The sequence below is a fragment of the Brachycentrus maculatus genome, unplaced genomic scaffold, assembly GCF_059751285.1.
Source record: "Brachycentrus maculatus isolate JH-2025_06_01 unplaced genomic scaffold, ASM5975128v1 h1tg000090l, whole genome shotgun sequence".
Classification (NCBI taxonomy): domain Eukaryota; kingdom Metazoa; phylum Arthropoda; class Insecta; order Trichoptera; family Brachycentridae; genus Brachycentrus; species Brachycentrus maculatus.
The window spans coordinates 2,073,856-2,091,060 of NW_028280844.1; the positions used below are offsets into that span (position 1 = coordinate 2,073,856).

Consider the following 17,205-nt stretch of genomic DNA (forward strand, 5'->3'; position numbering starts at 1 on the left):
TGTATTACTTAATTTCTTCCATTAAAATAATTTTATAATATAAGTTATTTTAGATTTCTTTAACTGGGATGTCTATATTTACTTTCTACAATCGAAAGGTTATTATATGGGTTATAAAATTTCGGTGGAGATGCAGGGATTTATAGGAAGATAAGTCAAATGTTTGCAAGAATTGGTAAAAAATTGTCACTTGTGAACTGTTTATGACATTTATATAAATGTCATGTTGAAAATATAAGAAAAATGTTTTAAAATAAAGCTTAGGATATTGTGTGCACTGGGTATATAAAAGTCTGCAAACGAAAGATGTGTAATCTATCAGTAAATAGTAGTTCACATCAGAAGCCATCAAGAAGTTATGAGTAATTATTTTTCTGTCCGCCTCCATACTGTAATGGTCAGCACACTCGGCTACCATGCTGGAGGTCCCGGGTTCAATTCCCAGGGAGAGGTCAAATAAATATAAGTGATTTTTCATAAATATTTATTCAATATTACCCTGGACTGGTACCTGAAGCGGAGGGCTGATCACCTTTCCTTCATGTGTTAACGATCAAGATAACACTGCGTTTGTATGATGTAGTGATCCATGCACCATCGCATGCAGATAAGGGTTTGAAGAAAAAGATTTTTCTAGGTTTAGTTACGTCTCCCTTTGCTGTTTGACTAATGCGTTCCCTTTTAGCATCGAACCGCGGGCGGTATAAGGGTAACAACACGGTAATGTCTTCGTCCGCTCCGGTGGCGTGGGGTGAGTTGACCCTTCCCCCCTCCCCGCACAGCCCGGGCAGCTTCGGGGGCAGCGCGGAGCTGCGGCCGCGCCTGGACAGCGATATCGGACCCTCGCTGAGTGCGGCGGTCAGTCGCGTCATGGGTAAGGAGACGCGGACACGTCGCGCAAGGGGTTATTGTTTATGCAGCCAAATTGAATGATGGTGTTTTATTTTGTTGTCAGCCCTGGTTCACATGCTCAACTGTAAACGACCGTCTGTTTTTGGGCGACTCTGAGACTCTTCATAACGAGTTATCACCGGATTGTCACCTGAAAATAAACAGCAATCTCCCAATTAGCGGCTTTGTGTATGAATGCACCGTGTGCACCAATGCTTTACAAATCTTAGAAAAGTAGATTTTCGTAGATATCCTAAATATATAATAAAAATCAGGCACTGATTCAACATAATATTATATTCGCTATTAATATTATACCTCGCATGTCAAATATGTTGATTTTGCAGTAGTTATTGACTTTTTGGTGCCATGCATTTTCGATAGAGCTATTTAGAAGCGCGAGAGCGCTCTTCGGCACTAACATGATTTGTAAATGTTTTTTGTTCAGTATAGTGAACATTTTAATCTCTTTTCACGATTCATTGCCATTCATATACCATATAAATTGAGTTGATTCTAACACATCAGCATCAATCAAAAAGACTCTCAAGCATATGAATACCACTAAATGGGCATACGAGGTTGTAGATCTGAGAAGATGATTTAAAGATGATTTATTTTAAGTTTCAGTTAAGATGTTGAATTATGTCAATGCAGGTCCTGATGTTTTTATTGTATTTTTTATATGCATATATTTTTTTTATTATTACTAGTAAAGCACCTTAAAAACCAGCTCTTGACACCAAAAAAGAACACCATTATTTTGCTGAATTTGTGTCGAAATGTGCTCACTACTCCTAAGCCCCGTTAAAACATTGTGGTGATGTTCCTTTGTACTCCTACTGTATGCATTGTTTATTGTTCATTAGGGCTGCACTTCGCCCGCCGGGCGACCCCTCATCCCATCACGACTTCTCCCCACTCCCCGGAACACTCCCATCCCGGAATTCTCCGCCACCCCCCGGAACACTATCGACCCGACACCTCTACCCTCCATCCTCCGGGGCACCACAGCCACGGCACCTCTTCCCTCCAGCCTCCGGAGCACCAGCGCCCCGGCACCTCTTCTCCCCACCACTCCCCGGAACGCTCTGGCTCCTCCCCCTCACCGAGCCCCCCAATCTCACCTTCACAGCGGACTCCGACTCGGCCAGTCCTGAAGAAACTCCAATCCTCAATCCCTAAGAGAAGGAAGTGAAACTCTTCCGACTCCCGCTTGTGTTGCATAAAGGTCTTGTGGGTAATAAATTAACCGTAGAAATAATTATGTAGCTACTAAAATTTATCCGCTAACAAATTGCTTATTTGCTTGTGATCATTTTGCGCTTTATATAAATTAAACCAACGCTATATATTTTTTTTACATGTCTTTGGGTTGTGTATAGGAAGGAATAAAAGCATTATATTTTAACCATCAAATGGAATTTATCAGTTTCATAAATATACTTTATTTCACACATGGTTACATATATACAGCAAAGTATATTTGTTTACTTAAAAATTACCCTTTGATGATTAAATTATAGCATCTTTACTGTTTTCTGTTCAGTAATCCCAGATGGAGTTTGACACTTTACAGATTAAGCCAACGACATTTTCTTCTGTTGAGTATGTTTGAATATTAAGTTACATTTATTTTCTTATATTATACATTTTAATTCTTCCTTACATCAAGGGGTAACAAATGGTCAAAATATATTAAAATATTACATTTTTGCCTATTTTTAGCAATTCAAATGTTGATAATTCGATTCATATGGGTTTGCCTTTACAATTATTATTTGATATCATCCTCAAAAGTACATAAATATAAAAATGTGTATTTGTTTTAATGAATATCGAAATAATGTTTATAAAATAATTTTTATTTTTTGGTAAACTAAAACCTTTTATCAGAACCAGAACCTAAAATCTGGTGGTGTCAAAAGTCTGCATAAACAGAGTGCATGTATTCGGTTCAACACAGGCCATGCCTAAAGAGCCGTAATACCTATAATAAATGTATATATGAAATGAATATGGATATTTGAATGTATCTATGTATTATGAAAAAAAAAAAAAAAAAAATGTATGACTAGATATATGGATGTGAAGGAAGCGAGGAATGTATGTCAGGACAGAAGAGTTTGGTGTTCCATCCTCTCTGCCAACCCCCTGCGGGAAAACGACGTGATGGTAGTTGTAGTAGTAGTAAACTAAGCTTTTTAAAAATATGTATATACATATATTGTAAATGTATTTAGGTTTTTAATAATTTATATTATATCAGATATTACTCCATAATTGATACGCTGCAAAATAGATAATAAATTATGTCTCTGTTCAGTACCCGAAGATGACACAGCCAGTATATCTTCGGGGGAAACTGAAGAGGATGAGTTCAACCGGCTGAAAGCGGCCCGGGAGAAGGAACGCCTGACGAGGTACCGCCAGAAGCTGATGGCGCGGTCTGTAAGCGTGCAGCACGAAATGTCCCAGGAATGCTATCCTGACAATGAGACCCTTCTCGCAGATCTGATTCAGGATTCCAGGAAACAGACTCCCACCATAAGCCACACCTCTAAAGATGGCGCTGACTAGCAGAGCAGCAGTTCTAAAAATACTTAATAAATGTATCGAATTTGTGCTATTCTGTACATTTTTAGAAAAAATATAACTTTGATATATTTTGTTTTTACTATTAGATTTACAAAAAAGTGCTTTTATATTTTGTCAGACTATATAATAATTCAAATACTTTTGATGCAGTCAAAAAGTTATGTCTAAAATGAAAACATTGCGGAGAAAGACACAAAGTTTAATGTTGAATCAGACTTTTTTTAAATGTGTTTGTACATTTCTAAAAGAATCATATACTTTCAACATTTTATTTTTATTTGTATCACTTTTTTATATCACACCTTGTGTGATATAAAAAAATATGTTGCAGAAAATAAAATAAAATAAAATCAGAAGTCATTTCTTCGCTCTATTTTGAACATAGTGGCTTTTGAGTATGTACAGTCTTATTTGAAACAAAACCTTAAATTAACAGTGTCTGAATAATTAAAATCATGTACATACCATAATATGTTTATATAAATTGCTTTTAGCAATTGCTTTTCAGTATAAATTAATGGTGAATGTCATTTATACATTAAAAAAAACAACATCACTTGACTGTAGAAATGGAGAATATCTCAAGCCTTGATAGTATACATACTACATTCTTAGAAAATATTTTTACTATGAGTAAAAATTAAATTATTTTTGACAAAGAGTTGCTTTTTGTGAAACTCTTTTCAGTTTCACAATGAAGTGTTTTGTAAAACAAATTTATGTATTTTGTAGTGCCTTTCTCTTGATAGTTACTAGCGAGGACCAGAATCACAATTATTGTAGTTATTACTGGTTCATTGCTGTACAATGAATTATTAACCCAGTAAAATACCATACATATGTATTTGAATTTAAATTGAAATTTCACCATTCAATTCAAATTTACATTTCTAGCTGATTTACATGTTTATTTAACAGCTATGCTATTCTGAATTCTATTTTAAAATGAGGAGGTAAAAAACTTTCAAAATAGGATGTAAAAAGCGGTAAAGAGTCACAAATAGTAAAGGCGACAGGCGCCGTGACGAAATTGTGTTGACTTTCCAATGCTTAAATGGCATCACGGATTTGATTCTCGCCAGTTGCAAAATGAATCCGAGAAATATTTATTTTCACTGGGTCCAGGTATTTGTGATGTATTTTCTCATATTTCCCTTCACAATTCTCCTTTCAAATTGAGTGTTACTGGATGTAATTCTCAGTATTTTCTTTAATAAAGAAAAATTGGTAGTGAAGTTATTTTTCTACTACTTTTTTGTCTTTTACTATTTGTATAATGTATTTTTGGTTGACCTTAAAATATATAAATTTAACATAGAAATATGCATTTTACGAGCTATATTTATTGCTTTTTAAAAATGATTTTTTATGACAGTTTTTACATACATATGTTATATGTATACATAATATGTTCTAGACTTTAATGGAAATGCAAACACACCTGCCTATTACAGTATTGTTTTAGTTTTTAAATTAGATTTATTACATGAATTAGATTTAGTTATTTAATAATAATAAGTATTCATTATCACAAGTTTTACACTAGGGGATATTATTTCATTAATGTAATTTTAATTTATTTTAATTCATCACATAACATGTTTCATTTGACACGTAATATATGTCCACAAAAGCCTGTGATAAGGTTATAAATAATAATAGTTAGAAATTTGTAAGCGTAGAATAAATTCTTCACATGTTTTTTTTACAAACATCTTATTGTCAAATTAAATTTATGCATATGTTTGATGTCCAAAATCATAGTTAATCAGTATTAATTGAGCTACATAAAAGGATGACATTAGCACGTTGACTGCCATGTCAGCCACCGGTGGTCAACACAAGACATTCCAACTGACCACTGGTGACTTGATACTACATAATTTATTTTGACTTGATTTTTTGAGCTCTAAGACACGCGCACTATAAATTCGTAAATTTCTATTCGGAGTGGATATGATCCTGCTCTCGGACCAACAAGGAGGTTGACACAGCACCAAATTGATTCTTAAAATTTCGCCTTGTCGGTTACCCGTGTCGGAAACGTGAAAAATTTAATAACTTTTTTTTACTAAATTAATCCTAAATACCAATTTTTTTTTAAACATTTTACTAAAATCCTATTGGCAGTCAGCACGTTAAAAATATTTCATGTAAAAAAACTGGTTTTATTGTCACCAGAAAATACTTTCTATGGCAGTGCATTTATTTAGGGTAAGGGGTAATACATACATTTACTATTAATATATAATAGTAAGTCTTTTTTATTCTGATACAGTACCTACCTTACCCAAAATTAATCAAGCAACTGTTCCTTTTTACTTTAAAATTAATTTATAGTATTTAATTTTTTAGAATCTCTTTTAAGATTTATTACAAAAAATTGAATATATTAACAAGAAATTAAATTAAAATACAAGAAATCCTAGTATTTTAATATTTATTTATTTATTATTTCCAAGAATCACAACTTATTCAGAATAAATTTTATACTATATGTACATCTTTTTTAATGTCCTAATAGCTAAAATTTTTGGTTGTATTATTAATTTGTTGTTGTTGTATACGATCATCTTTTATTGTATTAATAGTGTATTTATTTAAAATTATTAAAATACGATACAAAATATTTTGTACTCAGGCACAAGACTTAATTCTATGTATGTTATGTATGTAAGAATGGATACAAGGAAAGACAGTTGTGTAGTATGTTTTGTTAATATACTTGTTACATTTGAACAATTCACTGAACATTTTTTAAAAATTACACAAACGGCAAAAAATTTACAACATTTTTGATAGTATGTACTCCAGAAATACTACTTTTATTTTATCGAATGGAAAATATCAAAGGTCGATTGTCAGCTTAAAAAAAAATTAACTTTATCTAATATACTCTCCCCTTTTCAGTGTTGCTATACCTTTTTATTTTAATGGCCGTTTTGATTTTAATCCAAACTCTCAGATTGGCTGTATTTTATGTAAAATTAATGCTAGTACCTACCTACTTTGGTAACTTTGTGTAGATGGAATTTTTAAAAACTGGCAAACATGTTCGAAGATTCTGTGATATGAATATAATTATTGTGCTGTTTCGTGTTTATACAATTTGATATTATAGGATATTTTGTTTAGTGTATATTATATAGCATGAATTAACACTTACTTTAATGTATTAAAAAGGGAAAATTATTTACCTGTCTTAAATAAATAAGGTATTCACTAATTAACTTTTGATAATGGATTAATTTTTATGATCCAACACAGTCATGATTACATCATACATTACATAGATATCGACCACTGGCAGAACTAAATTGAGAAGAATCATTTGGGAACATTAAACATTTGATTAAAAAAATCAAGGTAAATGTATTTTATTATTAATCATATTTATATACATATAATACTCTGCTTTGCAAAGTGAGTAGTCAAAATAGTCAAAAAGACTAAACTTTCATGTATACAAGATACTTATTACTCTAAAAAAAGTATTTAATAAAAATATAAAATTGAAATTTTACTTACATTGGCAAATATAATGATTTGGCAAGAAAGAGTCAATATGTAGTGTCATTTACAAGCAAAACATTCCACTTCTGTGTCTTATATCGAATAATATTTTTCTCAAAGGTAATACATATATAAGTATTTATTTAATAATTTCATTAAAATATAGATTTTTTAAATGAAAATTCTTTTATTTGTATAAATGTTGTAGATTTTCCTAACAGTTGAATCCATTGAATAATTCACACCAAAACAACAAAGTAGCCCAAGTAAAAAAGAAATAATTATGAAATACATAAATATATATATTTCATACTTATTTCACTCAAATGGGAATCGAACCCGGGACCTCCAGCATGGTAGCTAAACACACTAACCATTACACCACGCAGGCGGACATATATATGTTTTGCAGGGATGGAAAGATTAAGATATAGAAAGGCGAGTGAATGGTGAACTGTAATCAAATATGGTAAATAAAAACCTATCAGTGAGATTGTGACAGTTTAGATGGTTTGGGAATGTGGTAATTAATTTATTTTTTATTTAAAGAGAAATATTTGTGTTTTTATTATTTACACAAATATTTCAATTTCATACTATTTCTGTGAGCCTAAGCGGCTCATTAGAAATAGGTATCAAATAGTGGTAAAGTTGGTTCGAACCGAGAAACTCTGACTTAAGAGTCCGCGACACTAACCACGGGAGCACAACCCGACATCAACCCGAGTTAGAAATAGAAGCAGAAGAAGACCGAGGAAAACTTGGCATGATTAGGTATTTCAAATACTTGAATGTTGTCAAGTCAGGAGTCGGAATAATTGGCGGGTATTAATGTGTGGGGAGATGCATGAATGTGGAAAAGTCAAAAATCGTTTGCGAAAACAGATTGGCGTGGGGTTCTATTCTCCCTTCCTACCCCTGTGGAGAAGTGGCGTGGTGGTTATGTACTTTTTACATGTGTGTTTGTGTGGGTATATATATATATATATATATATATATATATATATATATATATATATATATATATATATATATATATATATATATATATATATATATATATATATATATATATATATATATATATATATATATATATATATATATATATGTATATATATATATATGTATATATATATATATATATATATATATATATATATATATATATATATATATACATATATATATATACATATATATATATACATATATATATATATATATATATATATATATATATATATATATATATATATATATATATATATATATATATATATATATATATATATATATATATATATATATATATATATATATATATATATATATATATATATATATATATATATATATATATATATATATATATATATATATATATATATATATATATATATATATACGGTGTCTGCACAACAATAGGTAGGTACTTACACACACACACACACACACACACACACACAACTGAGAGTTGAGATGGAATTTAGTTAATATATAGGAGGCACAGCGTTACATAAATAGCGTTGAGAAACACTAAAATAAATGAAAATACATTTTGGAAATTATGTAGTGCTACAAAGATAAGCCAATTTATGTTAAATTATAGTTGAACACGATCGGCAAGCAGTGAACATAGGCAAAAAAAGTCCGACCATCAAAAAGCATCAGCGGAAATGGGGTATATGTAAAATATATGTAAGTATAATATTGTATTTCGTACATAAAATCGTAGCACTACATACTGTGTGGACATCACTAATAAACAGTTATACCAACATTACTCAATTTATCATACTGTCAAATTTGAAGTTTTCCATTTCCATTCGGATTTAAGTGTACGTGTTTGTGATTTGGGTTTTTGTTTCCGTTTTCGGTGATTTTTGTTTCATTTGACCTATTTGATTTAAGATCGTGATTTACGGTGTCACCCTTCGCTTATATCTCGATATCAAGGAAAGAATTTCTATCTAACTATTTCGTACGATCAACAATGCCGGAGGTAAGAGTATCGCATAATATAAATCACCAAAAAAAACTTTTACGTTTTGTATGTTTATTTTATCCGATGTACCTACGTAAACTTCGTACTTATTTTAAAATAAATTTGGGTATTATTATTCCTTTAAAGTGTTTTTAATACGTTTTCTTAGAAGTACTTTTGACAATCACTTATATGTTTTAGTCAAACAGCAGCATTTGAATTACCTCTTTTTACTCCGAAATTGTCAGTATAATTAATTACATTTGATCCTATTCTTTATTGATTATGTATATATTTTTTTATGTATCTCAGTAATACGCTTAAATGTTGGGTTTTTTTTATTGAAAGGTTGTTCTCTTTTACAGGTTCATGCTTTTAATGTTGTGATGACCTGTCAGGGGTGTGCTGGCGCTGTAGAGAGAGTTCTCAATAAAAAGAAGGACAGTGGAGTCATAAGCTTTAACATCGACATGGAACAGCAGAAAGTTGAAGTAACAGGCACACTTTCTGCAGAAGAATTATTAAGTATCCTAAAAAAGACTGGAAAAGAAATTACACACATCAAAAAGTAGCAATCGCATTTAAAAAAATATATAATACTTCTAATAAAAACTAAATTGATTATGGTAAAATTACTAGCTTTGATAAATTAATTTTATATTTGTTATTTATTCTGAAAGAATTTGATTAATGTATAATAAAAATAAAATTTTGGTGGGAATGGAAACTTAAGTATTACGAAGATTAAAAGTCCCTCAAATTATAAAAATGAATGGATTGTATACAAAGTTTTTTCTTCATGTCACCGTGTACACATATGAAACCTCTTAGGGCGATTGTCCACTACCCGGAATTTGACCGTCTGGCAGTCCGGTTTTGAAAAATGAAAGCGACTACGACAGTTTAGCATAGTTAATTTCAAGAGCTCCGATCCGAAGAAAGATGGACAAAAGCACAAGCCAATCCAAGCCAATCATCGATTTAAAACGCTAACTAACGTGCCGGACAAATGCCCTTACTGTTTGTGGCAATACTTTTACAAAATTTTCATCATCTCATCGTGACAAATGAAGAAAAGATAAAAACTTGAGAAAGATGCGTGAGAAATTCCCCAAAATAATATAAATTTTTGTGATTACTATGCATATTGTCTGATAAAGATAATGCACTTTATGAAGAAAGAAAATCTTTATTTTATGAATCATAATTATGCATCTGACAAAGAATAATTATCTTTGTTATCCTGATATTTGATCAGGTATTGACGGAAGTTGATGAATTATAATTTTTATTTTTATCTATCTTATAAATCTGACTAAAGTTCGCATTTTAACAAAACTATTGATTGTATGATTTAATCAATATCCAGTAAAACAAAATTAACAAATTTTAAAACATCACTACCCATGTTAAAATTAGTTGCTCTCTGAGTGTCTCGTGATTGTTATTATGAATTAGAATTTCAAAAAAACAATTTTCTTTGGCAATAGCATTATTGTTTTTTTTTTTTAAATAAAATAAAAAGTAACTTTTATTATTAATTTTTATATTTGAAATGTCACCTAAATTGAGAAAAAAATGTGGTTTTGATAATGAACAATGGCATCTTTCCTGATAACAATATTTTATATCTGTAGATAACAGATGAATAATAGTAAATCTAAAACATTAAATGTTCAAGTGAGAGAAATAATGTTTATGTTTCAAAATTTTCTCTGCCAGTTTTTAGAAATTTTTGTTTAGTATTATTGAGTATAATACTATGTTTAATAATTTTAATACCCTCTTATAACCGATATTATTAGCTAAATATTCTAAAAAATCACTAACGCGTCTCTCCTGATCACTTTTTTTGGATTAATAACTATACCTTTTTTTAAAATCATAATTTCATTTTCAATACAATACTAAACTGTTTTAAATTTTAAGTAAAAAGCAGCTTTTATTTTTATAAAAAAATGTATGTCATAATTTTTATATTATAAAATATTATTATCCATAACTGTTTTTTTTCTTTATCATATTTATTTAAAATAAAAATAAATTAATCCCTTATTCTTCCTGTAATCTAATGGAACCTGACAGTGATCATAATTAATTACTTTTATATTTATGTGTGCCAAATGAACTAAAACAACCTTTAAATATAGATATCGTAGTCATACAGGAGAAAGGGACCAAGTGCATTTTTTACAAAAACGTGATCATTGACTATGTATTTGATATCTTACTAGCTTAATATTGCCCTGAAAAAAACCCAAAACGATTTTAAACTTAAAAGTATAATATATTGACTTGTTAAAAATGACTACTAAATGTAGCAGTATTGATGTTTATTTTCTTGCCAAGCAAAATTGACTTAAATGGCCCTCCTCAACATTTTACGTTTTGTTAGTTGGTCACTTTCTCCTGTACGACTACGATATATGTATACAAATATGTAAGAGGAAATCAGTACTTCCTACTTAATAAATAAAACAGCTCCAAATAATAATCTTTAAAATTAAATATACTAGTAAAAATATGATTATAAATGAAAATATAAAATTAAATTCTAAAAGCAATGAATATTTTCTAAAAGAGTCAATCTTTGATCCAGAACATGTAATATATTTTGAACTGACACGAGGTTACAGACCATCGCCTTTACTGTCGGAATGATGCTCACATCTTTAGCTAAATTGTTTTCATCACAGTAAAGTTTTTCTGCATCTTTTAAATTTCCGCTATCGCATTCTTCAATCTTCTGTTTCTTTATAACCGGCTCTTCAATGAAATGTGACATTATTGGATTATCTGACAGAGTCATTTGATTTGACAACGAAGAGCTTTTTGAGGTGTCTTCGGTAGATGTAGGACGACAGGATAGATTCGGAGGCGTCCAAGGAACATGATTTTCATTGAATTTTCCACTATAATATGTTCTGAACAAAGAACTGTAATATTTGTATCTACGTGGACTGATGCTTTTATTCTCACGTGATGTATTTGGAGTGGAACAAGCAAAATTGAGATGACAATTTTGATTAGGTTTGGTGCTGTCTCTACTGTAGCAATCATTTTTTGATGATACGACAACCTGCCCCGAAAGAATCATCATTAATTTTTTTATTCATCCAGGACTAAAATTTAAGAAAAGGTAACACAAAAAGGTTTGTATTTATGAAAAAAGAAGATGAAAAAAAAAACAAATGTTATATGTAAGTACAAATATATATATTTTTAATAAATAATTACAACTTATTTGAATTCAGATGGTAGTGAAAAACATCTTAAAATATCCATTTTGATTCAACCTTTCAGTGGCAGACCAATTGAAATAAATATAAAAAGACATTACAACTTTGATTTCCCGGTATCCTTATATCTAGGGAGGTTGATCTACAAATCAGGGTCTAACCTCTTCATCACAGTCGTCTGGTTGGAAGAATGTAGATTTTCTGGCATCCACATGTTTAGTAATGTCTTGAGAAAGCTTTCCTTCTCCCAAATCTATTGACGAACCCATAACTGATATATTTTCTTTAGAATCTTCAAAGTTTTCCGAATTTGCAAAATTAGTTTTCCAAATCATGATCTAAAAAGGAAAAAGATTATATTATAAAAAATATACAGTTTTGGACTTAGTGGAAAACTACATAATTTATAAAACAATATTTTGAGTATGCCCAGATCATTTTACACGGATAAAAGATTTAATTTCTAAGAGATTATTATCACCTTGATTACCGCTGACCAAAATAAGAAAATTTAGCTTTTTCATTATTTAGATATGTGGATACACAATAAAAACTGATATGGAAATGACGTTACATGCAATATTCAAAATTATTATTATTTTAAATAAGCCCTGTTTTAAGCAAAAGAATCTGAGAATTTCATATTGTTAAATAGTTTAAAATTTTGGGAACTGCCAAATTGTATCTATTTATGAAAGTTGCATAGCAGACACATTTGTGTAGCATCACAGACATGTGAATCAGTGATGGTCACAATTTTAACTCAGAAAACAAAAACAAAAAACTATTTTTTTAAACTTTCTTAAATATACATTTATGTGGTGGAATATTTCTTATATTACCTGTTTATCAGCACCACCTGAGGCAAAATATTCTCCGTCGTTAGAGAATGTCACCGCCGTGATAGCTCCATTATGTCCCATTAGCGTATAGATTGGATGTCCTTCCAGAAGATCAAAGATCTAAAATTAATTGAGAAATTTTATCTTTGTTGATATATTAATGGATAAAACATTTTTTTTGGAACTGGCACGTGTGTTTTGCCATATTCAGTCAATTTATTATTAAAACTTCAAAAAAAAAAATTTCTTGCAGTAAAAAACACATAACATAATTAAACTTTATGGAGTACAGAGGCAATTTTAAACCCCCAAACACGCTAGCTCGCATCTACTACGTTGAGAAAGTTGGGACTTGTGCGCACGCGTACCTTGCCGCCCTCATGGAGTACCTAGCTGCAAAGGTGTTAGAAATGCCCATCAATGCCTCCAGTGACAACAAGAAGACCAGCATACCTCCGCCATCTGCAGTTGAATATTCACAATGACGGGATCTTAACAAGCTGCTCTCCGGCATTACCATTACACAGTGAGGCGTCCTGTCCAACATTTTGGCCATGCTCCAGCCCAAGAAGACCGAGAAGAAAGCGAAACAATACGGCGGTTCCACTTTCCTGCCTTCAGACTCGTCGATTGACGTCGTTTTTCACTTATATATTTTTTAATTATCTCTCATTATCATTTTCATATCATAATCCATACCTGTATAAGCGCCCTTGAGGTAGTTTTTTACGAATATGGCGGTATATAAATCATCCAAGATTATTATTTTTATTATAAATAGTCCATATAATAAAACGCTAATGAATAATATTGCTACCTTTAGATTAGTTGTATTCATAATAGTATTGGATATAAGAAGGTATAAAAAAAACTTGCAATATACGGATAGGTGTTGTATACTAGTTATGACAATAATTTAAACAACGTAATGAGACTGAAGATTTTGGGTCAAAAACAGCATATTTACTCAATTAACTTAAGAAAATGTAAAAAAAGTAATAATCGTCGGGTATGTATGAGGAGATGCATGAATGTGGAAGATGCGAAGAATGTTTGCAAAGACAGAGTGGTGTGGCATTCGATTGTCTCTGCCTACCCCTGCGGAGAAGCGGCGTGATGATTAGTTAGTTAGTTAATGTAAAAAAAGTTTGCCCTCCAAACCAGATGTAAAAAAATGATTTGTTCAATGTCTGAAAAAAACTGTTATGTGACGTGTGGTACTAGTCTCCAAGAAAAATGAGAAAAAACAAACCTTCATTTTCTTATCTTGACTGGCAACCAGGAGGAAGTTTCCACTAGGGTGGAAAGATAGCTGTGTAATGGCTCCGTTGTGTGCCCTAAAAACATGAAATACATATTGCATTATGTCAATATTTTAATCGTTACGAGTGAGGGAGTATATAAACTATTATCAGAGGCAAATATAAGTAATACTTGTATTTATCTCTGCTCTGCTAGTACTAATTTCAAACATTTTGTGTCATTACTAAAAAAAAGGAACTTAGTGTATATTTCGGCAAGTAATAGTTTTTTTTATAGCTTAAATATCTCCTTTTTTGTGAAAATTTTTCTAATGATTTTTGCCACAGTATTGAGTAGTATATGTGGCAGATCACAGTATAAAATCAAATTTATTTATTTATCATGACGATGCTATTTATTTATTGAGTATATTTGATATTACGTAAACTATACAATAATCTAAATTCAATTAGTGAACAAGTGAAATTATGTAAAATATCACAAATATTATACAGTAATATTTATTGGTGTAGAAATTTATATTTATACTTACTGATAGTGCTGAAGAAGACAGTGTTTCCTCACATCGTAGAGTTTAACCGTTCCATTGGACAGGCCTACAGCCACGTAGGACCCTGACGGGTGCCACGCTACGTGCGTGCCGAACCCCTTCAGTTCTTCAAATGTGTGGATACAGTGAGCACTGTCGGCATCCCAGAGCTTAATTGTCCTATCGTCCGAGCACGACGCAATCATGTTTCCATCGTGAGAGAAGCGAGCGCAGCGTACCCAGTTCTTGTGCTGCACGTATGATTGCAGGAATTTCCTCCTGTGCACAGTCCACAACTTCAGAGTCTTATCATCGGATGCTGTGATGAGCTAAAAAAAAAAACTTATATTAAAATCTATTATAATCACCAATAAATGGTAAAAATATTAAATATTAACCTTGCAACATATAAAACAAAGATGATGATCAATTGACATTGCATTAACAACAAAGTGGATTAGTACAATATTATTAAAATACAAAAACGGTGTTTTTAACGAATTGCATTTTTTATTAAAAACAACATTTTTGTAATGAAAAAATAAGTTTTTCTTCGAAATAAATATATGGTTATGAAAAGAAAGGAGTAACTGTACTGATTAAAGTTATTTTAAGTGAGAGGTTTATTGGCAAAAATCATTAACTACATTTAGTAAAAGTACCTTCGTTCCAGTAGGAGAGAAATCGACAGAGCGAACAGTCTTAGAATGAGCACGGAACTCTCCACATTCTCCTCGTACAGTTGGAACCCATAAACGAACAGAGCAGTCTCGGGATGCAGAAGCTATTAATTTACCAGTAGGAGAAAACTTTGTATCCAATACTGGACCCCTATGGCCTTGGAATCTGTAGCATCTTAAGGAAGATTGAAAATTCCACAGCTGAAAGAAAATAATAACAATAAATAACTAAGAAATTATCTAACATGTAACTGGATTAAATGAAACGGCAAGATCTTACCATAATCGAGTGATCTAGCGAACTTGAAACTAACTGATTTGTCGTTGGATGAAAGGATATTGAGGATATAGAATCCTTGTGTCCTTTGAACTGTCTTTCAAGTGATGGATCTGTTTCCATTTTCTTTATATATGTATATCAATAATTCTTTAATGTAAAAAACGTATAAAAAATAATTTAAAAACAAAAGGACTGAGAAAGACGTTGCTTAGAATCGAAGAATGTTTGTGTTTTTCAACAACTTTCCGATTTCAATTTCAAACTTCAAATTATTGCCATGGATACTAAATCAGTTGCAAGGATTGCCAATATAATAAAAATTTAACACAAATTGTTTTATAAATTCGTTCATGCATGATTATGGACAGTATTAATTTTATTCAATGTATTTTTGTTTGCTAAAAATAAAAGAAATAAAAAATCAGTCATATTTACCAAATATATCTGGTATATTGGTTTGTACTTTGCAAGTACCTACCTAAAGAGAGCTAACAAAAAAAAGTGGTTATGTTGGTACTCCCTAAATGAGGTTGTATTTATCCTAATTTTAATACCTTTATAAATGGTATATGTACTTAAATACTGTGGAACCTCTTATAACGAGCATAATTCGTTCCAGCATCTTACTCGTCAAGCGAAACTTTTTTCCCATAGAAATCAATGTAAAATACGATAATGCGTTACATGCCGAAAGAATACTCAATGTTATATTATTATTTTTAACGTTTATTCAAATAAAATTACTTTTCAATCGTTAATAAGTGTAACAATTTGGAAAACAATTAAGATTTTTTTTTAAATGTTAGTAAAAATATGAACTTTTGATAAATAATTAATTATATTCAACTGGAAAACTGTCTAACGACATTTATTTTTACCGACGTGTCACACTATTGAATAAATTAGTAGCACGAATAGCCACCGCCTTATTAGGGTGATGCTTCTTAATGTACGATGAAACAGTTTATCTTATTTTCAGCATTTCCCTTATTGAACTAGAAGATTGTTGCTCTGCTACTTCATCCTCCTCAATTAACAAGCTCACCATTTATAATTTCTTGCTGTGAAATACAATAAGCTCTGCGGTGGTCAGCTCTTGACAGTGTTCTTTTACAAACTGTTCAATATCATTGCTATCCACCTCGAGCCCCGGTGCAGAAGATCCGGTTCACAAGTGAATGTCGTAAAAAAGGGACTTGCCCTTTCTCTGTAACTCGTTATGCAAAATATTGCTCGTTAAGGGAGCATTTTTAAAGATATTTTTGCTGATTATGCGAATTACTCATTATGAGAGGTTCCACGGTACATTTTACCCCATATAGCTTTTTCACCAGATTTTGTAAAAATAATATTTGTATTCAATCCGTTAGCGACTAACACTTG

At 31.0% G+C, this 17,205-nt stretch overlaps 3 protein-coding genes across 8 annotated transcripts in view; 2 read left to right on the plus strand and 1 right to left on the minus strand.

Moving 5' to 3' along the window:
• Positions 1–4,040, plus strand: part of LOC148310658 (bestrophin-4-like) — a 50,543-nt gene extending 46,503 nt beyond the window's left edge. For 2 of the 4 annotated variants that reach the window (XM_088258092.1, XM_088258093.1), the window contains exons 11-12: positions 686–874; positions 3,218–4,040. In XM_088258092.1, coding sequence (XP_088114218.1) covers positions 686–874; positions 3,218–3,471 — 443 coding nt within the window. In that variant the 3' untranslated portion in view covers positions 3,472–4,040. Of the gene's footprint in view, positions 1–685; positions 875–1,760; positions 3,195–3,217 lie in introns of those variants that run through there. The other 2 variants (XM_088258095.1, XM_088258094.1) reach the window with 2 other exon arrangements.
• A 1,503-nt stretch (positions 4,041–5,543) lies between these two features.
• On the plus strand, positions 5,544–10,991 carry Atox1 (Antioxidant 1 copper chaperone). Of its 2 annotated transcripts, XM_088258100.1 has the most exons (4): positions 5,544–6,855; positions 8,615–8,703; positions 8,917–9,007; positions 9,355–10,991. In XM_088258100.1, exons 3-4 carry the CDS (start codon positions 8,999–9,001, stop codon positions 9,559–9,561), a joined length of 216 nt encoding a protein of 71 aa, XP_088114226.1. In that variant the 5' UTR covers positions 5,544–6,855; positions 8,615–8,703; positions 8,917–8,998; the 3' UTR covers positions 9,562–10,991. The 2 variants fall into 2 exon arrangements, with proteins under 2 accessions (XP_088114226.1, XP_088114224.1); XM_088258098.1 differs by lacking the exons at positions 5,544–6,855; positions 8,615–8,703 and having other exon boundaries at positions 8,810–9,007.
• Positions 10,183–16,089, minus strand: LOC148310660 (uncharacterized). Of its 2 annotated transcripts, none has more exons than XM_088258096.1 (7): positions 15,823–16,089; positions 15,525–15,743; positions 14,866–15,191; positions 14,323–14,407; positions 13,071–13,190; positions 12,390–12,566; positions 10,183–12,068 (listed from the first exon to the last, which is right to left on the minus strand). In XM_088258096.1, the coding sequence occupies exons 1-7, from the start codon at positions 15,940–15,942 to the stop codon at positions 11,544–11,546; spliced, it is 1,572 nt and encodes a 523-aa protein (XP_088114222.1). In that variant the 5' UTR covers positions 15,943–16,089; the 3' UTR covers positions 10,183–11,543. The 2 variants fall into 2 exon arrangements, with proteins under 2 accessions (XP_088114222.1, XP_088114223.1); XM_088258097.1 differs by having other exon boundaries at positions 11,922–12,111.
• Positions 16,090–17,205: the final 1,116 nt, after the last annotated feature.

Coding starts and splice junctions, on each gene's coding strand:
- LOC148310660 (XM_088258096.1), bottom strand. CDS start 15,942: ATGGAAACAGATCCATCACTTGAAAGACAGTTCAAAGGACACAAGGAT. Junction 15,744..15,822: donor CGCTAGATCACTCGATTATG/GTAAGATCTTGC, acceptor ATTTTCTTTCAG/CTGTGGAATTTTCAATCTTC. Junction 12,567..13,070: donor CAGGTGGTGCTGATAAACAG/GTAATATAAGAA, acceptor TTTCCTTTTTAG/ATCATGATTTGGAAAACTAA.